Here is a 26,033-nt window from a genome sequence, read left to right as displayed (position 1 = left end):
CCCAATTGCATACATTACTCCCATACCAATATAGTATGCCAAAAAAACAAAGCCCAAAAAGCCCAAATCCACAAAGAATGGATTGCTCCCGCTAATAGCTCCATATTTTGCACAGTTTGCCCGGGCAAACACGCCCACAAATTTACCAACTGTGTGCCATTTATGCGTTCTTGCGCCCGCCTGGCATGACGGTGCCTTCGTCTCGCTACAATAACTGCTGCCATGATCCCTGGAGAGCCTGGGCATGTCAGCCCCTTATATGTGTTGCACTTTCCACCAGCCGAATGCAATTTGTTCTTGTATATAGATCTTGAATATAGTCGGATCTTTCCCCAGTGTTTCAAGCTTTTCTCCATATTTCAGGACACAGATTGGATCATAATGAAAACGACACACCACACTTTTTTTGCAGAAAAATATCAGTTATATTTGTTTCTGTGCATCGCAGCTAGCTGAACTTATTTTTAAATCCCTCTCTATACATATATTTCGCCCTTAATATCATCCAATATCAATTCAGTATCATTCAAACTTCACAAGTTCTGAGGAGAGACAGTAGGAGAGAGTGTTCGCTGACTGCTGCAGTTAATACCAGCTTTTTCAAAAGCGGTATTTGCACCTCTCTAACCGCGTGTGGCAGTTATCTCATGGTGTTTGTGGATCAGACGCAAGGCTTATTTGGGGCAATTTTGTACGGAAGCACCTAATTTACATATATTCAAATGAGCCTGGCGCAGCCGTAGAGCTATTTGCTCATCGGTGCAGTTTGCCATTCTTTTCACCCTTGGCGTGTGCTTTGTGGATTGTATGCTATTATTTCTGTCTCATTTGCACGGGTTTTGCTGCTGCAAACGCCGCGCAATCCTTTTGATTGGGCCCTTAGCATGTCCCAATACATAGCATGCCATATGCAGTATGCCAAAAATACCAGGATGACCTACTACATCCGGTCACATCCAGTCACATTCTGCAGTATGTAAGTCAGCATGCTTTTCTGGCCATTCAGAACCACAATCCTTTGCGCAGCGGAAGATTTGTCACATCTGAGTCAACTGAGATGATGGCGCAGACGAATGACAGCATATTAACACTGCAATGATAATGTGGTACCACAACATGGAGTGTTTCCATCTCTATTTCTAGTGTCATCATCATCAATTTATCAGTTGTCAAAACGAATTGCCAACAAACCGCTTATGCCAGCCAGCGACGTATGTGTTCCCAAATAAATGTTAAGCTTGTTGGAAACGCTATTTAACCACCTGTCACCATCCAGAGGTCCCCTTGAGGTTCCCAGTTTGTAGCTTCAGACGAACAAACACGTTCGGTTTTCCTCTAACATGTACAGTATGTAACCAAAGAGGAACATATTTACAAACAGGGGTTATTTGGATAAACCGACCACATATCGGGAATCTACATGGTTAACAAAAATACGAAGTGACATATTAACTGTCGAGAGCAGCTTTTAGCCTGCTTTAAAATCACCACTATGGCTGCCGGCTGGTGAGAAATGCATTCTGGGATCCTTAACTTGGAGTAGACTAGTATACTGCATACTGCCTACAAATGGGACAAACTGTACCAGTACTTGGGACGTAGCTGCTTGAGCAGCAGCTGTAGTACGTACAGGTAAAGTACTAATAGTAAAAAGTAGAAGTATGCTTCTAGATTTGGAACGCAGCTTCATTACCTCCGGACCAGCGACAGCCCAGGTGGCAGGTTTGTTTGTTTGTGTGTGTGTTTGTTTGTTAGCAGGATTACGCAAAAACTACCAGACCGATTTTCACAAAACTTGGACTTAGAACCCAATCAATTTTGGGGCGGATCCAAATCACGGGCCGGGTCCAAGGGCCGACCGAACACGGCCGGCGGACGTTCGCCTCCATTCATTTTTTGGACTAGGATTACGCAAAAACTAACGGACTACTTTTCATGAAACTCGGTGGAGGGGTGTAGCGTGGGCCAAAATAGAACCCATTCAATCTTGGCGTGCACAGAGCCACAGGCGTTCACGGGCAGAGATCTGTGCTCTCTGACCACCGTTTCTAGTTCTGTCAGGAGTTCGGAACATGAACAGTCGAACCGAGCAGAGGTATCTGTCCGCCTGGCGGGAGGGGGGTCTGCCTACTGCCCGTCCTACGGTAGACCTAGCCTCGGCCCGGGGCGCGCGGCCGGGGACTCACGCTTGCTGTCCTGCATGGCCTTGGACTTGAGGTAGAGCTCCGAGGGGTCCGGTTTGGGGGAGGCGGAGCGCAGGGTGCTGGTGGGGAAGGGCAGAGGCTGGGGGGCCGGCTCCGGGGGGGTCAGGGTCTCTGTACTGGTGGTCATCTCCGCTCTGGACTGGGGCAGGGGCTGGGGTTGAGTCTGCGACATGGGGGCCGTGCACTAAAAACATAACAACAACAACAACAACAGATTAATAACCAACAAACGACTGGGGTCTTGTACAATACATTACCAGTGTGACTGTGCATACTACCAGACAGTCATACTGTACATCTGACTGAAGTCATGAAGTCTGGAAAACCCCTTTTATCTTTAACTACTGTTTACTCTGTACTGACTAACATGTACACTGCACAGCAGGCAACTAGTCAGAAGTCTGAATTTCAGGACAGGACAGATGAGCAGGGCCAGGCCCATTAAAACGCCTCTTACCCGAATCACTACAAGTCTTATGAGCCATTAAACTGTACAGTAAATCCTCCATTCATGCGTACAGTATCTGAGTGCCTGCTGCAGACCCAGAGGCTCCGTTCTTCCTAGGAGCCCCGGCCCTCGAAAAGCAGCTCAGGGAGGAGCTGTTGAACACTGTTGAACGCAGCCTAGCAGCTTAACGGTCCTACTGGGAGGGCTGCTACCGTAGGTGAGGAGCTGTTTGCCAGGAGCCCATTTGTGCCACAGTCAGCCCCAAAAATAACAGGGGTGTCTCGCTAGTGTTGGCGCTGAATAATGCAGCTAGTCTTAGCAGAGGCAGAGATATGTCTGCTGCTAGCAGAGAACCAAGACAAAGTCACATTTTTGATCTTTAATTATTAATCTCCCGACTTCTCTTCAAAGCCCAGACTTTCTGCTTCCCACGCTCATTACAACGGCCTATCTAGAATGAGCCACGTGCCGGGGAGAGGATGGGCTGGGCTAGGCTAGGCTGGGCTGGGGGCTGAGCTAGGCTGACTGGGCTGGGATGAGCTAGACAGGGCAGGGCAGGGCTGGGCTAGGCTAGGCAGAGCTAGGCTAGACAAGGCAGAGCTGGGCTGAGCTAGGCTGGGCTAGGCGGAGCTGGGCTGGGCTGGGCTGGGCTGGGCTGGGCCGGGCTAGGCTAGACAAGGCAGAGCTGGGCTGAGCTAGGCTGGGCTAGGCGGAGCTGGGCTGGGCTGGGCTAGGCTGGGCTAGACAAGGCAGAGCTGGGCTGAGCTAGGCGGAGCTGGGCTGGGCTGGGCTGGGCTGGGCTGAGCTAGGCTAGACAAGGCAGAGCTGGGCTGAGCTAGGCTGGGCTAGGCGGAGCTGGGCTGGGCTGGGCCGGGCTAGGCTAGACAAGGCAGAGCTGGGCTGAGCTAGGCTGGGCTAGGCGGAGCTGGGCTGGGCTGGGCTGGGCTGGGCTGGGCTGGGCTGGGCTAGGCTGGGCTAGACAAGGCAGAGCTGGGCTGAGCTAGGCGGGGCTGGGCTGGGCTGGGCTGGGCTAGACTAGACTAGGCTAGTCTTAGCCAGGGCTGGGGAAAGTAGGGGCAGTAATTCTAAGCATTGACATGGACTTACAGGTTTTAGAGACTTCACGGGAGACGTGTGACCTGGAGGCAGAAAGAGAGAGAGAGAGAGAGAGAGAGAGAGACAGAGAGAGAGAGAAAGAGAGAGAGAGAGAGAGAGAGGGAGAGGGAGAGAGACATGTTATTAAAGAGTGTGAGAACTCAATACAAGCAAAACATTCCCTACCTTGGACCTGTATGGCTGGTTACTGTGTATGAGGATAATTCTCACTACAATACCGATGCAGTGGACTTGTCTGCTTTTATCTGGAGGCCAGATGCACTCTTTAGAATGGTGAGCAGCCCTGTAGCTACAGTATCAAACTGATCCCCAACTCCTCTCTCAAATATTACGGTTAGGGGCGTGCCGCTTCCGAGCCAGTAGATGGCAGTGTGCTCCAGCGTGGGCCGGATCTCAGCGTAGGAAAACAGAAAAGCGAGAATGTCATCATCAGCATTCTGAAAACGCGCCTCTCTGTAACCTCGCCACCTTAGGCCGCCAACCGGCGCCGCACGGAGAGAAGCTGCGCTCCGCCCAGTCGCTCGGTCGTTTCCTGTCCCCTGTCCCCTGTTCGTATGAGGGGTGTCCCTGTCCTACCTGAGGCACGCGCTGACGAGAACCTTTCGGGCTGTCGGCCCCCGGTGGCGAGGCATCGACCACCCAAGGCGAGGCTCATACGAGCTCAGAGAGACTCCGGAGAATGAGGAGAGGAGGACCACTCAGAGCTAGGCCAGCTGTTCCCCTCCTCCAATAGGGGAGCTCTATCCCCAAGCTATACACGATACACTCAAAGCCTTGTCATGAGCCCACGTGTGATGAGCCTGCCAGGCTGTGATCTGGATCCCAGCGCCCGCCCAGGACAACCCCCCCCCCCCCCCTCCTCCACACACACACACACACACACACACACACGCACGCACGCACGCACGCCAAACACACACGCACGCACGCACACACCGTGTCTGCGGGTACACACTGGCGCTAGGGGTATATGACATGCTTTTCAGCTCTGTAACAGCATTTCTTTCGTCGGGCACGTCAGCCTACCTCAGAGACTACTACACCTGCGGTAGCTGGATATGACAGCATTACACTCATCTTCTTCAGACCATTCCCCCTGTTTTCGCTCTCTAGGGACGGCCTTCTCCTGGTCTGCCTGTCTGTCTGTCTGCCTGTCTGTCTGTCTGTCTGTCTGTCTGTCTGCCTGTCTGTCTGTCTGTCTGTCTGTCTGTCTGTCTGTCTGTCTGCCTGCCTGTCTGTCTGTCTGTCTGTCTGTCTGCCTGTCTGTCTGTCTGTCTGTCTGTCTGTCTGTCTGTCTGTCTGTCTGTCTGTCGTCTGTCTGTCTGTCTGTCTGTCTGTCTGTCTGTCTGTCTGCCTGCCTGCCTGTCTGCCTGTCTGCCTGTCTGTCTGTCTGTCTGTCTGTCTGTCTGTCCAGGAGGGATGGGTAGTCGTAGGGGAACAGAGCATGAAATTGCTTTCCAAAACGCCAGGAAGGTCTCTTTCAGTGTGAGGGCCTGACCGCCTGACCGCCAGGGAGACGAGCGTTGGACTCCCCCCCCCCCAGGGGGCCCAGGCCTGATCCCGCAGTCGCCAGACCCAACTGGCCGTCGCTTAACGTCAAAGGGCGCCGTGCGCGGCGCGTCACTCACCTCCCCTCAGCACCAGCACGCTGACCTCGCTGCCCACCGGCAGCTCCTTCAGGATGTCCACCACCTGGGCGTGGCTCAGCGTCTGGACGTTCTGCCGGTTGATCTCCTTGATGACGTCGCCCTTCAGCAGGCCGCGGCACCACTGGGCGTCCAGGATCATCTTGACCTTCTGGCCCAGGGGGCAGTCGGCGATGGCGAAGCCGAACCCGCCGGGCCCCTTCACCAGGGGCACGCCCACCAGCTCCGGCTGCAGCAGGGTGGGGTCGGGACCCTCGGGGTGGGGGTGAGGGTGGGGGTGGTGGTGGTGGTGGTGATGGCGCCCCCCGTTGGTCATGGGCAGGGCGCCGTCGGGACAGGCGTAGTGGGGCTCCTGGGCGGCGGAGGTGGATGGGGAGGGCGTGGCCGCGGCGGGGGGGAGGGGTGCGGGGCCGACAGCGTCGCCTGGCGCCTCCTCGCCGCCGCTGGGATCCTCGGGCAGGGGGTAGCCCCGGCACAGCACCATGTCCACGTACTGGCTGACCGGCACGGACTGAAACATCTGCACCACGTCGGCGTGGGTCTTCCCCAGGACGCACATCCCGTTGATGTCCACAATCACATCACCTAGCAGGGGGAGAGGGGGTGGAGAGAGAGGTGGGAGAGGGGAGAGAGAGGGAGAGAGGGGAGAGAGAGGTGGGAGGGGAGAGGGAGGGGAGAGAGAGGTGGGAGAGAGGGGAGAGAGAGGAGAGGGAGGGGAGAGAGACGGGAGAGAGCGCAGAGAGAGAGAGGGGAGAGAGAAGGGAGAGAGGGGAGAGAGAGGGGAGAGAGGGGAGGGGAGGGGGCATTCAGCAGTTAGCAACGGAGAGCAGGACAACAGTCCAGACAGCTGACCACTAGTTGAGTCCTCTCCTCTCCTGTCATCATTGCCTCAGCCTGAGTCAGTCCTATATCTGGGTTCATCTCTAGGTCTATCTCTGGGTCTATCCCTGGGTCTATCTCTGGGTCTATCTCTGGGTCTATCCCTGGATCTATCCCTGGGTCTATCCCTGGGTCTATCTCTGGGTCTATCTCTGGGTCTATCTCTGGGTCTATCTCTAGGTCTATCCCTGGGTCTATCTCTGGGTCTATCTCTGGGTCTATCTCTGGGTCTATCTCTGGGTCTATCTCTGGGTCTATCCCTGGGTCTATCCCTGGATCTATCTCTGGGTCTATCTCTGGGTCTATCTCTGGGTCTATCTCTGGGTCTATCTCTGGGTCTATCTCTAGGTCTATCCCTGGGTCTATCTCTGGGTCTATCCCTGGGTCTATCCCTGGATCTATCTCTGGGTCTATCTCTGGGTCTATCTCTAGGTCTATCCCTGGGTCTATCTCTGGGTCTATCTCTGGGTCTATCTCTGGGTCTATCTCTGGGTCTATCTCTGGGTCTATCCCTGGGTCTATCCCTGGATCTATCTCTGGGTCTATCTCTGGGTCTATCTCTGGGTCTATCTCTGGGTCTATCTCTGGGTCTATCTCTAGGTCTATCCCTGGATCTATCTCTGGGTCTATCTCTGGGTCTATCCCTGGATCTATCTCTGGGTCTATCTCTGGGTCTATCTCTGGGTCTATCTCTGGGTCTATCTCTGGGTCTATCTCTGGGTCTATCTCTAGGTCTATCCCTGGGTCTATCTCTGGGTCTATCTCTAGGTCTATCCCTGGGTCTATCTCTAGGTCTATCTCTAGGTCTATCCCTGGATCTATCTCTGGGTCTATCTCTGGGTCTATCTCTAGGTCTATCTCTAGGTCTATCCCTGGGTCTATCTCTAGGTCTATCCCTGGATCTATCTCTGGGTCTATCTCTGGGTCTATCTCTAGGTCTATCTCTAGGTCTATCCCTGGGTCTATCTCTAGGTCTATCTCTAGGTCTATCTCTGGGTCTATCTCTGGGTCTATCTCTGGGTCTATTAGGCGTACAGTACCTCTACTGTAGCCCACACGGCTGCAGCCAAATCAATAGCGACCTTGAACGATCATTGACCTGCATATTTCAGTTTCTCCTCTTTTCTCCTCCCGACAGGGGGAACTCCCATCACCCCAGCTGACTGGCCGGGGCTTCCAGCACGATCAATGAGCTCTCCAAACCTGGAGGCTGAGCCTGGAGGCCGAGACACCGATGATCCGGCCCGGTGCGTCATGGGAAATAACACCGATCACTCGGCGGACGCGAGGTACGATTGCTTCGGAGACCGCGACGCCCACAACAAATTAGTCCCCCTGCTTAAACGGATCGGCGGAGAATGAATCACCACTGCGGACCCCTCGTTATTCGCGGCCCAGCGAGCGCGGCGCGGACCGCATCGATTCCATCGCCTTCTAGAATCACCTCTCACGTACGGCTGGGCTTTTATTGTCATCAGTTAAGCGGACGCCCCGGGGCGGGAGAACCGCAGATCGTGCTGTTCTCCGGGGGGCGGTCGTTCCGTTAAGTCGAGAACGATGGAGCCGACCGCGCGGTTGTCAGACAGGATTCGAGTTAACATCAGTCTGACACAACATTCCCACGGCGCGCCCGCTGGCTGATTCTTATTACTGGGCACACACACACACACACACACACACACACACACACACACACACACACACACATGCCGTTGCTCGGGGCTCCTAAACCACGATGACGGAACCGCAAGCGGACGTGCATTACTCCCAGCGCTGAGTTTATTGGGAGCAGCTTGGGCTGTATATAATATACTGTAGCTATATGATCTGGAAGATATACGGCCGAGATTTAGACATGGAATCCCGTGCCATGCAAAGAGGCCTGGGCCCGGAGAGGCTTGTAAAATCTCAAATATACGACCCCCTAATAAAGTCATGGCGTGCCCTATAAACACAACGCGGGTCTTATCGATGGAGGTTTTACTGCGCGGAGTCGGGCCGTGTACGCCCCGGGAGGATTTACCCTCGCGTATCAGGCCGTGAGAAGTTCGCGGGGTTGCGGGGTCGCGCGTCTACGCCGCGTACACGCTCCGAGCACTTCCCGGTAAGCCTGTGAAGGAAAAAAACGACAGTAGGCGCTGTTTAAGCGAGTAGCGCACGTAAACGCGCACCGGGACCCACCGGAGGCCATCTTGTTGTCGTGCGCGGCCGGGCCGTCACGCAGCACGTTCTTGACCTGCAGGAACTCGTCGGGCCTGTCTCCCCCGATGATGGTGAAGCCGAAGCCCTGGGGGCTCTTCCTCAACGCCGTCCTCAGGATGGCGCCCTGCAGCTGGGCCGGGTCCCGGGTGAACCCCCGCGCGGCCGCGCCCGGCTCCTCTGACAGGTGGGCGGGGGCGTGGGGGAGGGGCAGAGAAAAGAAAAAGAGACAAAGAGATTATACCAGTCATCCCGATGAAGTTGTAGTTCCAGTAATTGCTGTTAACCTCGACGTCCCGTTTAACTGTTTTCGCCGTGAAGGAAAATGGCTGATTTTGACGAGCGGCGCTGCGTCGATGGTGACGGGAACTCGGCAGGTGGGAAGAATGGGAAACGACATGTGTACAGTATATTTCACGCAAGGACTATTACGGTTCTCCGGGGAGAACTTTGCCGGGAACCTGCGACGGCGGTTTGGTGATTTCTGACTGTGTGTGTGTGTGTGTGTGTGTGTGTGTGTGTGTGTGTGTGTGTGTGTGTGTGAGAGATGGACACAGGCATGTGCTCACATCTTTCTGCCATCTGTCTTATCGCATCATCGGAGCAATGTCGCCGTGGGCATCTGAGAGGACGTCACTCAGTGCCTCTGATTCAACACTCCCCCAACAAGTCCCCTACTGTACTAATCAAACATACAGTAGCAACAGTAGCAGCAGCACGCTACCTTCTCCTCTCTCTCTCCCGCACACGCACGCACACCTACACACACACACACGCACACGCACACACACAGACACACACACACACACACACACACACACACACACACACACACACACACACACACATCAATCCTGTTGGAATTGTGATAGATCTTTCCAAGGTACACTTTGAATCCACAGGAGTTATTTAATTCATGTAAAATGGGTTAACTGTAGAAGAGTGAGCAAATGCCCTTCCCTCTGGTCCAGTGTGTGTGTGTGTGTGTGTGTCTCTGGATGGATGAAGGGACATCAGTCTCATTAGGGGGGTAAAGATAGATCCCCCCCCCACCGCCACCACTCACTGAGTGTCGTGGGATTTTCATTTGCATAATTGTACCGCAATTGGCTGATGAATGTCCCTGCTCAGAATGAGGGGATTACACTGAGAGTGATTAACATGACATTCTCGGGCTGAAACTGGCTGTCAGCAGGCTATTGGAGTACGTGCATGTGTTTCCAGTATGTGTGTACAGTAGGTGCGAGTGTGTGTGTGTGTGTGTGTGTGTGCGGTGGGAGAAAACGTGTTTGGGCCGTGACAGGTTCCATGGCAGCTCAGTGTGTGACAGGATTAGAGCGCTCTATCAGAATCTCAAAGGCCTCTCTCTGTCACGGTTTTCAGTGGCTCTAAGTCTCTCAATAAAGGGCTGGAGGGAGAGAAAAAGCGATAGAGGGAGCGATACAGGGCTGGAGGGAGAGATAGAGTGATGCAGGGAGTGATAAAGGACTGGAAGGAGAGATAGAGAGTCTGGCCCCCTGCCGCTTCAACAGGAATCCTCGAAATGCGCTTCAGGGTGCGGAAAAGGCTCTCACCCAGGGCGATTTCTCAATGAGTCCTTGAACGCGATGATGGAATTAAACCGCCCGACGTGATTGGTTAGGGGACGAACGAATCGCTGAGGACTCCTTCGGCGACGCCCATCTGGGAAAACGTCTGCAACGGGCGCCTCTTCAGACTACATAAGTGAAGCGAAATGCCAATTCAGTCTGTCGGGCTAACCGAGGGTTGGAGGGAGAGGCAGAAGGAGATGCATTTTTTTTGTATGAAGGGTGCTATATAAATAAAGTTTCATTATTCGAATATTCTAGAGGGAATGGAGGGAGAGATGGAGGAAGCTGAGGAGATGAGGGGGGAGAGGGGGGACGGGTGTCATCCATGTTTACACAGTCTCTATTGAGCCGTGGCCACACAAAGGGGCGGCCTCTTTCCCAGGGCCGTGTCATTATGTGAAATGAGAGTTGTTGAGAATTGTCGGCGCGTAATTATGGCGCGGCGGCGCTCTTTGCCGGCTTTCCTGGGGAGGTCAGGGCGGGGGGGGGGGGGGGGCGGGGCTGTCAAGGGGCTGTCAGCGTTTCAGAAGCCGCCGCCGCACGCCCCCACTCCACGCCACGCCGCCAATAATTCTCATTAACGAAGCCGCCGCCGCGGAGGGGCGGGATGGACCGGTGGGGGGGGATAGCTGGGCGACCGACAATCATGTCGGACCGTAGAATACTAAATCAGATTACAGGCCAGGGCAGACGGAGGCTCCCCCCCCCCAGACGGAGGGTCCCCCCCGGTACGACCGCAACGCACACGGTACTAACTCCACTGGGGGGGGGGGGTGAGTTGATTAAAGAGTCAAGGCCTCCTGTACTGGAGTCCCTGACGGGCGCTGTTTCCCAGTCAGGGTTGACAAAGATGCTAAAAGCCAAGCGAGCCTGGGGGGGAACAAGGCGGGGCTACACTGGGATCAGTGGGGAGGGATGAAAAGGGGTTGTTGCTGCTATTCTGGGTTGTTCCAGGACAGCGCTGGCACTGGCAGACTTGCGCTGCCGTGTCCCTCAGGCCATCACATACAGCCTACAGGCTACATGGTCCTCTCACGGAGGGAGAGAGGGAGGGAGAGAGGGAGAAAGAGAGAGGGAGGGAGAGAGAGAGAGAGGGAGAGACCGTTTTAGGCGCTGTGTGCTGTCACACACACACACACACACACACACAATGCTAGCACGCACACTAACACGCACAGACACCACCCCTCTCACTAGCCTGTGTATGCCAAGAGCGCTACTGCGTGTGTTGGTGCCAGCGAATCCCCGGATGGCTTCATACTCTGCTGCTGCATTCACACAGATTCAATCACAGTCATCCACTGCTGTAAGCGCGGCAGCCAAATGGTTGTTTATTTCCATGGAACTGTGCAAGAAAACCGGTTAATAATTCTATTTTGGGATTTCAGCACTCCCGTCTCCATCTCATTATATCACCAGAGAGGAGTGAGGGTGTGCCAGATGTCACCGCCTCGGTCACACAGTCCACAGCTCATATCTGCTCTCTGTGTGTGTGTTTGTGTGTGTGTGTTTGTGTGTGTGTGTGCAACCGAGTGGGCTTGCTCTGGGGGTATTTGCCTTGGGCTCAGTCAGACCTTAGCGCTGACTCAGATGACGGGATATGAGATCAGCTTCGTCACATAATTGGCCAGAAGGGACTGATGATGACGGCGAGACCAATAGGCTACCGCAATTCAGTTAGAGGAGATGTGATGGAAACAGATGAACGCGTGGTTTTGTGGAGTGCAGATCAATACGCACCAAGAGTCATTAACTAACCTAACTGTGATCTGGCCCAATGGTCCCTCCCTCTCGTTCTCTCTCTCTCTCCCTCTCCCCGGTCCTTTGAAGTGGAGTCGGGACGCAGGGAGGAAGTGGAGAACGAGTGGCTTTCTACCTCGACTTGTCTGAATAAATTTGACACAGCGAGGTCCTACACTCCGTCATTCGATTTAAATATGACTGTCGCAGTGGCCAATTGGTACTCTGCAGTGGGCAGACGTTCCGTTGTGATCATCGGTTCGTGATCATAACCTAGCTCCTATAGGCATGTGCCAAAATGTGCCTGGGTTAAGAAGTCTGATTGTGACCATTTTATTTGTTGCTAGCTCGCTAGCTAAGTTGTTTGAGGTCAGTAAACATATAATAAACGTTTCTAATTCTTTTGAAGGAAAAATCTGTCTATAGAATCGAAATATCTTGTCGTTCGCTACTTGGGAGCTGGTAGCTAACGTTGGGAGCTAGCTAGCTGGCTAACGTTCGTGGACAAGATTTTTCAATTCTATAGGTGGATTTTTCATTCAAATGAATTAGAAACATTGATATTCTAGGTTTACTGACATCAGAAGTTAGCAAGCGAGCTAGCAATAAAAAAACAACACAAATGTTATTAGACAATCGGACACTATTTGGCAAGCAGACGCCATTTGGCATGACGGCACCGTGCCACAGAGGAGCACACCTGGCTCGGGCTCCCAGCCCATGTCCCTCTCGCGCCATCTAACAATGACCTCACAATGGACACAATGAACATGTTGAGGGAGGCACTCGCTGTCATCTGTCTATGTGATTCCAGTGAATAACCTAACCTTAAATCCTCCTCTCCTTCCCTAAATCCCGCGCTACTAGATTAGCAGCTGTTTTTAGGGGAGCATAGTCTTTCGGCTATCCACTCTGGCTGCGTCCCAGATAGCTTGAAGGAAGAGAGGAAAGGATGGGATGCCTTTTTTTGAATATCTCAAGTGGACCGAGGTTCCGGGGTGCGGTGTTACCTGACGGAGTGGGCGCTCCCTGCTGGCCCAAGGTGGGAATGTCCTGGCTCATCTTCCTCTTCGCTACCAGGACCGGGTTCTCAAACTGCGTCTTCTGGTTGATGTGGCTGGAGATACAGGCAAAGTGGAACCTTCTCAACAACTCTCTCCCCCCACACACACGCACACACACTTTCTGTACTAAACTGCTGTATTTCTACCAACACAACTGCAGGCTTGCATATATTAGCACTATAACGTATGCTTTTTGACATAAAAAAAACAAAAAGACAATATTTTCACTGACGAGTCATAAAAATTCTTGTCTCTGGGCCAATGTGAGGTTTCTGCCGTGACCGAAATATGTTTCCTTCTTCCTCTTGTCTGTCTCACAGTGCCCGACTGATCTTGAACCCACACATGCAAACCCGTGATTTGCCTAGGAGGCCGCTATGATGTCAGCTCTGACAGCACGCTCAGACGGCCGATGACGAGGCAGACCGCTCGTCTGTCGGCTGTAAGGACCCCAGATGCCGCAGGACTGCCGCCGCTGTTGGCGTGACGGACGTGGTCATGTGGACGGACACGCTGGTCTGGGGTCAGAGGGGTACAGTAGCCTGGGTGTTGACAAAGCACCTCGGTGCAGCTCCTGGTAAACATGACTGGCTGACCTAGGATCAGGTCCTGATAGCTGTTATAGCAATGGAGCGGGGGTGGGGGGGGGGTTCAAACAACCCTTACAACCAGATAATGTGTGCCAGATTGTGTGTGTGTGTGTGTGTGTGTGGTGCATGTGTGTGCCTGACGAGTGCCCCTGGTTGCACGTAAACATCAGCGTAATCCGCTGTAGCTTCAACAGCTGTACGTCGTGCCGGTCGTGACGGCTGCGCCTCGGGACGCGCTGCCCCGGCGTGCTCTGGCGCGACGCGCTGAGGGCTTCTGACGGCGTGTTTACGTGTGTGTGTGTGTGTGTGTAAGCGTGCGTGCTCACTGAAGCACTCTAGTTGTGTGGTATGACTCATGCCGAGAGCTTTCCTCCCCAGCCAGTCTCGGTAGAGAAACATTCCTCTCTCTCTCTCTCCCTCTCTCTCTCTCTCACACACTCTCTCTCTACCTCTCTCTCGTCCCTTTTTAATGCTCCTCGCCCTTGTTTTGTACTCGAGGTTGACAAATAATGAGGCAGTGTGTCATTTTGTGTTCACGCTAAACGAAACAGACAAAGAGACCAAAGAGAGGGAGAGAGACAACAGGCCGGCCGTCTCGCTGACCCCTTTGCATAAACAGGCTAGTTGATTTACCCTCGCCTGCAGGGTTGTCTCTCTCTCCCTCTCTCGATCTCTCCCGGTCTCTCTCTCTCCAGAAAAATGGAGAGAAATTCAATTAAACATTGTGCTCTTGTTTCCTTGAAACCCTCGCTCTGATCCCATGAGGCTGTGGCAAGGTGAACTCTGTGCCCGTCTCTCTCTCTCTCTCTCTCTCTCTCTCCCTCTCTGGCTCTGTCCCTCCCCTGTAGAGCATCATGGGAACAGGGTCATGACCTCACTACCGGCTTCTACTAGACCACTTGTGGATGGAGGCGTTTCATGAGTGACCGACGGCAAACCGGCGACAGCTGAGTAACTAACACCAAATGAAAAACAACAACCTAGTAACCATGAGAGGCGGTCCCACCCTCAGTCCCTCCCCCCCCCCCCCCCGCGTAGCTAGCGAGACGTGGTTTACTTACTCCACGTAGTAGGTGCCGTACTGGGGGTCGTCGATCTTCTCCCAGCCATAGGGAAGCTCTGCGGAGGGGAAGAGAGGAAAGGGACACGGCGCGAGTCACTGCGCCGCTAACATCGACGCTGCCGGCGCCGCCGCGTCCACGCCGGGCGCGCAGGAAATGATGCGTGGCGCCCGTAAACCGGCAGGCCGGCTTTATGTGTCTACACCTACTGTACTAGAGGCCTGCTTAATTTGTCACTGGGTGTTTAGGGAGTCACACACAGTAGGGGGGGGGGGGGGGGGGAGGAGGGAGGGGGGGTGGGGGAGAGGCACTGGAAGGAAATGAGGACTCGTTATGGCCCTCCGTGAAAATACCCCCCCCCCAACCCCCATACGGTGTGCGCGAGCCGAATGTGGGAGTGTGTGCCGTCCTGTGACAAATGCGGCAGTGAGGAGAGGGCGCTTCACGCAAGAGGGGACTGTGGAATTGCCTTTCCAGGAGATGCTGTTTGTTGATGAGCTCCCCACGTGTCCCAGAAGCCATTAGGAGGACAGGGGGGGGGGGGGGGCTCCGGTGAGCCTGTCAGACAGCCACCACCGCACTAGACTGGACTACCCCCAGAGGCACACTGGGATTGCACACACACACACAAACACACACAATACTGTACGCACGCAGGTGCGCACACATACACGCGCACACACACACACGCGCGCACGCACACACGCGCGCACGCACACACACACCTCTGTCTACTACCTAGAGTGGCTGGAAGAGTTAATGTGTGTGTTTTCTGCGTCTCACCTCCGTCCTCACACTTCTCGGGGGGCTTGGCCTTCTTGGCCAGGCGGGGGTCCAGCCAGGTGGTGGTCTTGGTGTTGTGACTGTGGAGAGAAGAGGAACGCCGTCAAAACCCTGGCGGCGGCGACCGCAGCGGCGAAGCACGGCCAGCGCGCTCGGCTATTAGTGTCTGAACCATTTCATACAGCAAAACAAAGTGGACGGAGCCAGCAGCCTCCTGAGAATGCAAACCTTGTTATTGTCTTGTTATTTTTTGGGAGATCAAGTGTTATTCTGTGAGCCGTTAAAATCTTAGAGAAAGAGAGGAGGAGGAGGGAGAGAGAGAGAAAGAGAGAGAGAGAGAGGGGGGGGCAGACACAGAGGGAGAAACAGAGGGAGAGAGAGAGGACAGAGAGAGAGAGAGAGAGAGAGAGAGAGGACAGACAGAGAGAGTGAAACAGAGACAGACAGAGGGAGAGAGAACAGCAGATATATTGTGGTGAGAGGGGGGAGGGGGGGTTGGCTCTCCATTTGCCCAATTGTTTCCTCTGCTCAGAGATGAGCTATTGATTTTAGCGCGAATTGCTGCAGCACCTGGCTGTGCTCTGACTGCCTGCCACATAAACACACAGCGCGTCAACAACACGGGGAGGAGGAGGAGGAGGAGGAGGAGGAGGAGGAGGAGGAGGAGGAGGAGACTGGCGTCAAGCAGCCGCCAGCCAGCTCCACATCAAACACAGGGGGGGGGGGGGACACACGGTCTGCCCTGCCTGCCTGGCCGGTACAGGCCGGTCAAAGCCTGAAACGCCCCTTCCGTGAATTTGTTTACATTCAACTACGGCGCCGAGATCAATGTCTAGTCCGCGTTCCCCGGAGAGGAGCAGGTGGAGATACTGGGGGAGGAGGAGGAGGAGGAGAGGTAGGATGGAGCTGTACTCACTCTATGAAGTAGACCATGCCCGTCTCGGTGTAGGCCATCTCCCAGCTCTTGGGCAGCGGCTCCTGGCCGTCGTCCCGGGGCAGTGAGCTCCAGGCGCGCGGGTCCATGGCGTTGCTGGACTGGTTGTAGCTGGGCACGGCCTTGCGCCACTCCGCCCTGTCCTTGTGCTCTGTGACGGGGGGGGAGGAGGGGGAGGGGGGAGGGAGGGAGAGCGGAGGTGAGTGTGCGGAGGGGGGGGAGAGGGGAGTCGTCCGTGCGCCCTGCATCTCTCCTCCTGCTGCTGCCGCTGCGCCGCGCGCTCACTGAGGGCTGGGGGACGGCTGCATGTCAGGGGGGAGAGGAGAGAGACAGAGAGAGAGAGAGAGAGAGAGAGAGAGAGGCTGGGGGAGAGAGGAGGAGAGCTGAATAACTAGATAGGGAGAGGCAGGGAGAGACCAACCGAGAGAGAGAGAGAGTGAGAGAGAGAGAGAGAGAGAGAGAGAGAGAGAGAGAGAGAGAGAGACGATAGCGCAGCGAGTGCCACACAATTTGCATGTCAGCAGTGATGCGTCGAGAGCCGCCTCCTGGGCAAGGACAGAGCTGACCAACATTTCAGTCCTATTACTGTCATACACACCACTGTGTGTGTGTGTGTGTGTGTCTCGTTATCTACAGGTTCTGATCAGCTCATCTCTCTGACCTAGCTCGGTCACTGCGCTGAGGGCTTGAGGGCACGTTCAGATTTGAATGAATGAAGGGTACAGAGGGCAGAGAGAGAGATAGAGAGATGGAGAGAGAGGGAGGGATGGAGGGAGATAGAGGGATGGAGAGAGATAGAGAGATGGAGAGAGATAGAGGGATGGAGAGAGATAGAGGGATGGATGGATGGAGAGACAGAGGGATGGAGAGAGATGGAGAGATAGAGCGTTGGAGAGAGATGGAGAGAGATGGAGGGATGGAGAGAGATAGAGGGATAGAGAGATGGAAGGATGGAGAGATAGAGGGATGGAGATGGAGGGATGGAGAGATAGAGGGATGGAGAGACAGAGGGACGGAGAGACAGAGGGACGGAGAGACAGAGGGACAGAGAGAGATGGAGAGATAGAGGGATAGAGAGAGATGGAGAGATAGAGGGATAAAGAGAGATGGAGAGATAGAGAGATGGAGGGATGGAGAGATAGAGGGATGGAGAGACAAAGGGACGGAGAGACAGAAGGACAGAGAGAGATGGAGGGATAGAGCGCTGGACAGGAGAAGGTCAGGTTCTTTACAGGAACCTCTGATCTCATTGTGATCACGGAGGGCTCGCTTTGAAATCTAATTAGAAAAGTCACATACATAAAAACCTGCCGTGTGCTGTCAGGCAGACTCCCTCTCACAAAGAGGAACGAGGAAGCTTGCGTGTGTGCGTGTGTGTGTGTGTGTGTGTGTGTATGTGTAGTTTCACTTGTCATGGTCATAAAAACATCAGCTATTGAACGAACAGCCTCAGCGCTCTAGTTTGGTCGCACAAAACCACCGGTGTCGTCGTCAAAGCCTAAGGCCATGGGAAATTGTCGTGCCACCTAATGGTGTGTTTGCCAGGATCACATTTCTCATAGTAGGCGGAGCTGCTCATGGGAGTGTCGGGAGGCGATGCTCATCCATTCTGTCATCCTGGATGAGGAGCAGGGAGGCAACCATTTTTCACAGGGGGGGGGGAGCGGGAAAATAAATGAATAGCCTACTTTAATTAAATACCACATTCCTGGGAAGGTTTGCATTAGGCACTGGGACCATGCAGTTATGATTTCCAAAAATATTAAATTAGGTTTCTGGCATGCAACAGTGCTGTCGTCGAAGCCAAACTCAAAACTCATAACTCATGAAAATGTTACTTAGTGGGGTGTTGCAACAACTAAATACAGTAGATCTCTCGAATTTCAAGATGGCAACTTATGCTGTTTTTTTTTTGTTTTTTTTTACAATTATGCCTAATGCCTTTGACTATAATTGCCGATAGTCTTTGCCGATGTGCGGGACCAAATTATGTCTCTCGGGTCTTTAAAGCACCCAAGTATTCCCCTGAGAAGGTCCTTTAATTGGCCGGGACAACAAACTAATCATTGGTCCCAGGCTAACAACGCTAGGGCTCATTGTGTACACTCTCTCCATGAACAACACAATCAATTGGGGGACAAACAGCAATAGGCAGGCTGTCCCTGTCAGTGACTTGTACCATGTACTGTAGCTGAGCTGTAGTCTCTCTCTCTCTCTATAGTCTCTCTGTATAGTATCTCTGTAATGTCTCTGTATAGTATCTCTGTAATGTCTCTGTAGGTATCTGGGTAATGTCTCTCTGAATAGTCTCTCTGTCATGTCTCTCTGGATAGTCTCTCTGGATGGTCTCTCTGGATGGTCTCTCTGGATGGTCTCTCTGGATGGTCTCTCTGGATGGTCTCTCTGGATGGTCTCTCTGGATGGTCTCTCTGGATGGTCTCTCTGGATGGTCTCTCTGGATGGTCTCTCTGGATGGTCTCTCTGGATAGTCTCTCTGGATGGTCTCTCTGGATGGTCTCTCTGGATGGTCTCTCTGTCATGTCTCTCTGGATGGTCTCTCTGAATAGTCTCTCTGTCATATCTCTCTGGACAGTCTCTCTGTCATGTCTCTCTGGACGGTCTCTCTCCCCCACCCCACCCCGACCCAGCATCGCTGGAGGTCCGTCCAGGCCGTCTCAGAGGACGGGCGTGGAGCAGAGCGGCACAGCGGGGCCCCCTGCCAGCCCGGGGACCCTCCAGAGGAGGACACCGGAGGACATGGGACAGAGCCAGATGCTGCACTAGGGTGGGGAGGAGGGAGGAACGGAACCGGTCCACTTCCTCTGTCCAAACGTCCCCTTTTCCTCTCACTGGGCTGGGAGTAGTGCCCGACCGACCACACAACCCTAATGCTCATGCTATGTGATGACACTCCAATGTGTCTAATGCTAATATCGGCTAATCCTTATATCACTGGCTCCATGTAAACCACTGCGGCTTTAGAAGTGGATTCGGTCGCGTTTTGGCAGGGTTATATGTTGACAAAACATGTCGGCGCCGCGGCTGTATTGATGCCGTTTATTTTCCGCAGTTTGGTCTGTAGGTCGTGCGAGGACACGGTCCTCGTGGGGGAAGTGAAACCAGGCCAGTCCCGGCCAGGGGACGTCTGTCCTTATTGATCGCAGCCAGACTCAGAGACACGAGAGACACCCAGGGGCTGACTTGACTTTGGAGGGCTCGCCCGGCGACTAATCCCGGACTGCCACTCAGGTAAAGATCCCTCTCACTTGCGGGGGGGGGGGGGGGGTGCAGCAAGTCTTACTTGAATTATGAAGTCGAAGGGAATGGAGCCAAGAATAGCCAAGGACACCAGCTGGTACAAAATAACGTACGTGTCATTTGAGCAACAGTAAAAAGTTTTTTTCAGCGGAGGCGGTTTACGGGTCGGAGGGGCGCGGTCTCACCGGCGAGGCCGTTGACCACGGCGGGCCTCTCCTCTTCCTCGTCCTCGTCCGGCGCGGCGGCGCTGTCTGTCCGGTCCATCTTGCTGACCGAGGTGGTGCGCTTGCGCTGGACCTCCGTGTCGAACTCCTCGTCGAACAGAACCTGGTCCACCGGGTCGGGCTGTACCGGGCTGGGCTCCGCCGGGGGCTTGGGGGTCCCGTAGTAGTTACCTGGACACACACACACACACATACAGACACAGACACATGCACATAGACACACACACACACACACACACACAGACACACACACACACACAGACACACATACAGACACACACACACACACACACACACACACACACACACAGACACACACAGACACACAAACACACACAGAACCAATTTCAACATCAGGTGCACCACCAAGCACAGGAACAGTTAAAATGACAGTGGTGGAGAGAAAATAAGGTGTTTATTTTTAACAGGATGGTATTCTGTATGTGTACTGTATGTCAGTAAAACACACGCACGCACACACACGCACACGCACACGCACCCTCCCTCCCTCCCTCCCTCCCTCCCTCCCTCCCTCTACTGCAGTCCCTGACCACCTCCTGGCTGGTGGTATTGTCATATCTCCTGCTGTGTTTTCAGAGGCCCTGGCTGCCTTTCTTCCAGGAGAGGAGCTCCGGCTCCAGCAGCCCCGCGCTCCTGGCCTGCGTCCTGCCTGGCATCCCACCACTCCCCGGGGGACGGAAACAGCGGGACGCGACTTCTTCCCTCCTCTCCCTCCCTCCCTCCCTCCCTCTCTCCCTGCTAGGCCGACGGAGGAGGAGAGAGGAAGGAGAGCCTGCACCCAGAAGGAAGTACAACCTGATTGGTCCGTTCCCTCTCTCCCTGGGAGGCTGCTCCTCAACTGGCAAAACACCACAGACTGACTGGCAGAGGAAAGGGCTGTAGGAGTATATCAACAGCTCCAGGCCTTACAGGCTGTGTGTGTGTGTGTGTGTGTGTGTGTGTGTGTGTGTGTGTGTGTGTGTGTGTGTGTGTGTGTGTGTGTGTGTGTGCGTGTGTGTGTGTGTCGGGGATAGGCGGGCCCCTTGGTTCTGTTGAAAGGCAGATATCTTGTCAGGCCGAGTTGATGGAGAAATAGCCAGTTTGTGCAGAGGGTCTGTTTCATAATGAATAGAGTCTTGTGTATTCAACACCCCGCGGATCCGAGCAGCGAATCGAAGACGTTCAGTAATTATGCAACATTATTATTAACACACACTCATTGAGAACAATACTGTATGCCATTAGTCTACGCTGGATGTCAAATGAAAACATCCTCATTGTTGTTATACACACTTGGCTTCTCTCTGAATGTGTTCATAATTGGAAACACCTCATTTGAATACAGTAATCTCTTTATTCCGTTTTTAATTGCTGGTGGTTCATAGAATACCAAACGGGGGATTGTGAATTAAGTTCCCAAATTGCTTTGTAACCTGCGCAGCCCCGTAGCTTAGATTGAGTCAACTCATTTGTATAGGGGTCAATGTAATTGTATGTCATTTAGTGGAACACTGTGTTTTTTCAAAAATTATGGTATTCAAAATAAAGTAATGTAATTTATTCTGGGCGGTTATATTTCTGCCAGTCTACATATGAATAATATATAAACTTGTGATTATGAAAGAAATTACATTTTTCGAGGGGGCACTGTTGTACTGAATGACATGGGACACCTTTACAGTACGTAACTGACCCATAGATAGAATTGCTACACTCAAGGTGCGCTTTAGGAGTCTGAAGCAATTTATCTAGAGACGGCATCGGAAACAACGTTTTCACATTGAGACAGGAGGGACTCTGCTGTAATTGGCTACAGATGCCCAGCGTCCACCCCCATCATCTGATTAGGATGGGGTAGACTCAACCACCCCCCCCCCCCCCCCCCCCCTCCTCCTCCTCAGACAGCCAGCCACACAATCTATCTATTCTGACCCCCCCCCCCCTCAAAGACATCCAGCTCATAGAATAACATTTGTCCGGGAGACATCTTCATTATACCAGAGAGCGAGCGGCCGTGGACATGAAAAATCTCAGGCCTTCTTAAATCCAGACCTGTCGCCATTCCGCCGGTAGCCGCCTGTCATCTCCCGTTCCCCTCTTCTATCCCTCTCTCTCTCTCTCTCTCTCTCTCTCCGTCTGGCGCGTGCTCTTGTTCTCTTTCTCCACCCGTCGCTCGGCCCCTCTCACCTGCCTCGCCTCCCATCGCTCACTCTATCTCCTCCCATCTCGCTCTGTCGCTCGCTCCCTCCCTCCCCTCATCCATCTGGGCTGTGATTAATAGCTCATGGAGCGCGTTCTCCAGAGCGCTGCTGAACGTCTGTCGGAGCCCGCGGGGCGGAGGGAGGGAGGGATGGAGGGAGGGATGGATGGAGGGATGGATGGAGGGGTGGATGGATGGAGGGAGAGAGGGAGGAGAGGGTGGAGCAGAGTAACTGTTTCTGTCACCATTAATCTGATCGGAATCAAGTTGTAATGTGTGTGTGTGTGTGTGGGGGGGGGGGGACTAAATGTTGACTTATTGTGCCGAGATGGGCTAAAAAAAAGGTAGACAAGGGGACAGGACAAAAACACACACACACACACACACACAGACACAAACACACACACACAAATGAATGCACTGGCGCACACACACACACACAAATGAATGCACTGGCACACACGTGCACACACACACATGCAGACCAGGAGCACTGACAATTTCTCACTTCGCGTGACAAACTGAATTATACGACGCAGCCACCATGACGTAGCCGCCATGTTTGGCAGTCTCCCATGACAATGAAGACACAGAAAACATAAACATCCAATAATATGGGAACTGACACAGAATACAATACGCACGCACGCACGCACAAACACACACAAACGCACGCACGCACACACGCACACACACACACAGATAGGAGATAGTGCCACTCGCTTAGCCTGCAATATGTCAAGCTGTTTTAACATTCCTCCCTAGTCCAACACGGCCACAAAGCCAATTAGAGTGACGTACTACGAGACATCCGCACATGCTGCATCCAACTCAACACCGTCTGTCTGTCTGTCTGTCTGTCTGTCTGTCACACAATCCTGTTACACACGCTCCAGTAGTATCCCTGCTCTAGTGTTCCCGGTGAAGCCAGCGAGTCCTGAGCGGTAGTATCATTACATTTTAAACATGTTTTTAAACGTGTTCCTTCATTCTCCCTCCATTAGGAGGCCGTGTGGGTCTGGTCCCAAGGGGGTTCCCCGGCTCAAATATGCAGCCGTTTCCGGCGAGGAGGCGTGCCGTGTCACCTGGATGAGGAGGCTGCGAAGCCTGCCAGAGCGCGGCATCACCTCCCTGCCCATGACAAACATTAGCAGGGTATGAGAGAGGCAGCCACCGAGGAAAAGGAGGAGCTGAGCTAGCTATTGCTCGCTAAGTTGGCGCGCCAGATGGGTTTGCTTCGCATAACCATCTGGGAACTCGCCGTTGGAAACCGTTTGGAAAAAGGCCAGGCCCTTTCAAAACTACTTGGCAGGTGATTGGATGAGCCATCTGAAAAACATCTGAAAAAGTCTATCATGTGCTAACTTCAGCCACTCGCGGTCATCAACCCGCCCAGCACAGCTGTTTGCATTTCAAATCCTCGGAACCAAAGCTGATTGGCATAACATTTTGAGAGTATCCAAACTGATTTAGCATGTATTTGCTTCCCTTCACTTTTTCCCTGCTGAGTCACCATACTCATTTATTCAGCCTACTGAACTTGTGATTACCATCGAGGCTAGGCAAGCATTCAGTTGCTATTCCCACCTTTTCGCTAAGTTAGTCTCTGCATAGCTGGTTAGGTTGAAGCCAAGCGAGCGTTTCTTTGCTAACCGCTTGCTTCTCCCTTCACGAGCACTGACTCGTTTTTCCGGGCGACTGAACATAGGAAATTGCCCACATACTCATGTGCCATGGCGACCAGACAGACACCGCGCCACCAAACTCGTTCCTCTGTCGACCGCACGGCGGCTCGGTCTACGGACCATTGGCCCAGCTGAGAGACCCGGAGCCCCGTCAGTACGAGTCCAAGCACGCCTTGGCTAAGAGCACTACCTCTACCGAATCCGTAGAGGACGTAGTTTCACACTTTGGCTCACTAGTAGGTGAGACACCGCGCTCATGTTATCAAAGAACCGGGGTTACCATAGTAGCCTAAAGTTTTGTAGTGCTTTTATTTTTTTGCGCTGCAACTCGTGTGGCGTTCTCCTTGGCCAGGTCTGTATCGATAAAGAGATGTTCAATCTTAATGAGATCAGCCGGGTTGAATAAAGGTTAAATCAAATAAATAAGAAAAAGACTGGTCCGATCTCTCTCTCCTTCTGATAAGCGGCCAGCCCTCCACAGACCCTCGGCCCCCCCAGCCTCTCAGACTGGCAGAGCCTGAGGCGGGCACGGCCCATCTTGTGCTCCCGGAGTAGACGACATCCGTTCCGGTGCTGGCACAGAGCTGGCTGTCTGTTTGGCATGGACGCCGTCGCCTCGACGGCCAATCTGCTCACCCACGCATTCCTGCGCTCTGAATTTGAGAACAAGGTAGTGCATGCCATGGTTGTGTGTGTGTGTGTGTGTTGAGTGTGTGTGTGTGTGCGTGTGTGTGTGTGTGTGTGTGTGTGTGTGTGTGTGTGAGAAAAGCTTCTACAATCAAGCCATCACACTCCCCTCCCTTTGCTTCTCTCTTCTGTTGGTCTGTGTACCTGGTCCACTCAATATTGTCTAGGAGCTTTTGCTTTTATCATGTGAGAGATAGATAGATAGATAGATAGATAGATAGATAGATAGATAGATAGATAGATAGATAGATAGATAGATAGATAGATAGATAGATAGATAGATAGATAGATAGATAGATAGATAGATAGATAGATAGATAGATATCCTACAGTACATATGTCCTAAAATGGTTAACTGGGACAGCTAACAGTAGTGGCCCACTACATAGATACAGTAACACGTCTGAAATTCATCTGAAATCTACTCTATTTCTCTACTGTAGCGTTATTCCCTGCGTAGTGCTCTGTAAAATGTTCCTGTAGAGAATTCAGGAGCCTGCTCGATCGTCTCGTTCAGCGAAGATCTTTTACATTGATTCTTATGTACATTCTCCCCTCCCTTCCTCTTTGTAAAGCACGTTGTGTTGCCTTTGTGTATGAAATGTGCTATACAAATACAATTTGTTTTGATTTGATTGTACATGATCAGGAATGTGTGTGTGAGTGCTAAAGAGAGAGCTAAAGACTGCCTCTCAAAAACACACCTCCTTCCCCCTCCCTGCTCACTTCTCCAATGCGCTGACACACAAACAACACATACTGACATACACCCCACAAATAAACAAACAAACATCTCAGCATGCTGGCTGAACATTCACCATCTGAGGGGAATCTGTGGAAAGTCCTGCGCTGTATGACTCAGCGTTTTCCGACGCGCTCAGAACAGCACTGAGGATCAAGGGTTTCCCGGTGTTCTGTACCCAGCAGGCCTGGGGAGGGAGGTCCCCGAGCCCTGCGACCGCGCCCTGGCCTGAGGGGGCATCGCCGCGCCCCTGTCCCCAGAGGGCGGGGCCACTGCAGCGGCGGAGACGGGGGGACCGTTCGACTACATCTGGGGACTATTACACTACACCTGGGGGCTATTAAACTACAGCTCAAGAAGAGTTACAACAGCGTCGAGCTTGAGCCGTCATCCTCCGACGGGCGCGCCTCTCTACGCCCTTCTTCCCTCCTTCTCTCCCTCTTTCTGAATCCTTCCATTCCTGATGAATCACGCGCTCCGCTCTTGGCTGAGGCCGGCCTTCTGGCCGCCGTCCACACAGGGAGAGGCCATGAGAGGAGGATGGTTGTGAGCCCTGGAAAACAACGTGCTCTGAGGTAGACGCACGCACGCACGCACAAACTCACTCACTCACTCACTCACTCACTCACTCACTCACGGGGTCTGCTGCTATGGAAGTTCGATACACGAGGCGGATGCAACAGCTATTAATCACAGTCTGTCACCCCAAACCACTTTCAAGGTGTTGTTGTTGTTGATGTTGTTGTGACTTTCTCCATTGAGTTAGAGCGGCTTGTTGCCGTTTGACCTCCGACCTCTCCTGGAACGGCTGTGACACGGCTAACTGAGCGCAGGGAGTGTAAGAGTCCGTGATGCATGCATGTGCGATGCCTGTGTGTGTGTGTGTGTGTGTGTGTGTGTGTGTGTGTGTGTGTGTGTGTGTGTGTGTGAGTGAGTGAGTGAGTGAGTGAGTGAGTGTGAGAGAGAAAGAAAGAAAGAAAG

The 26,033-nt window shown here is 53.2% G+C and overlaps 1 protein-coding gene across 1 annotated transcript in view; it reads right to left on the bottom strand.

Annotated features, from left to right (window-relative positions):
* magi3a (membrane associated guanylate kinase, WW and PDZ domain containing 3a) overlaps positions 1 to 26,033 on the bottom strand; it is a 114,076-nt gene that overhangs the window by 11,295 nt on the left and 76,748 nt on the right. The window contains exons 4-12 of the mRNA XM_084445654.1: positions 19,700 to 19,909; positions 16,239 to 16,407; positions 15,323 to 15,402; positions 14,540 to 14,597; positions 12,835 to 12,941; positions 8,475 to 8,672; positions 5,397 to 5,999; positions 3,760 to 3,791; positions 2,187 to 2,388 (exon numbers count right to left, since the gene is read on the bottom strand). Coding sequence (XP_084301780.1) covers positions 2,187 to 2,388; positions 3,760 to 3,791; positions 5,397 to 5,999; positions 8,475 to 8,672; positions 12,835 to 12,941; positions 14,540 to 14,597; positions 15,323 to 15,402; positions 16,239 to 16,407; positions 19,700 to 19,909 — 1,659 coding nt within the window. The remainder of the gene's footprint in view (positions 1 to 2,186; positions 2,389 to 3,759; positions 3,792 to 5,396; positions 6,000 to 8,474; positions 8,673 to 12,834; positions 12,942 to 14,539; positions 14,598 to 15,322; positions 15,403 to 16,238; positions 16,408 to 19,699; positions 19,910 to 26,033) is intronic.

The sequence above is a fragment of the Borostomias antarcticus genome, assembly GCF_949987555.1.
Source record: "Borostomias antarcticus genome assembly, chromosome: 11".
Lineage (NCBI taxonomy): Eukaryota > Metazoa > Chordata > Actinopteri > Stomiiformes > Stomiidae > Borostomias > Borostomias antarcticus.
The sequence above is the reverse complement of the archived record's forward strand: the minus strand, read 5'-3'. Positions and strand labels throughout refer to the sequence as shown.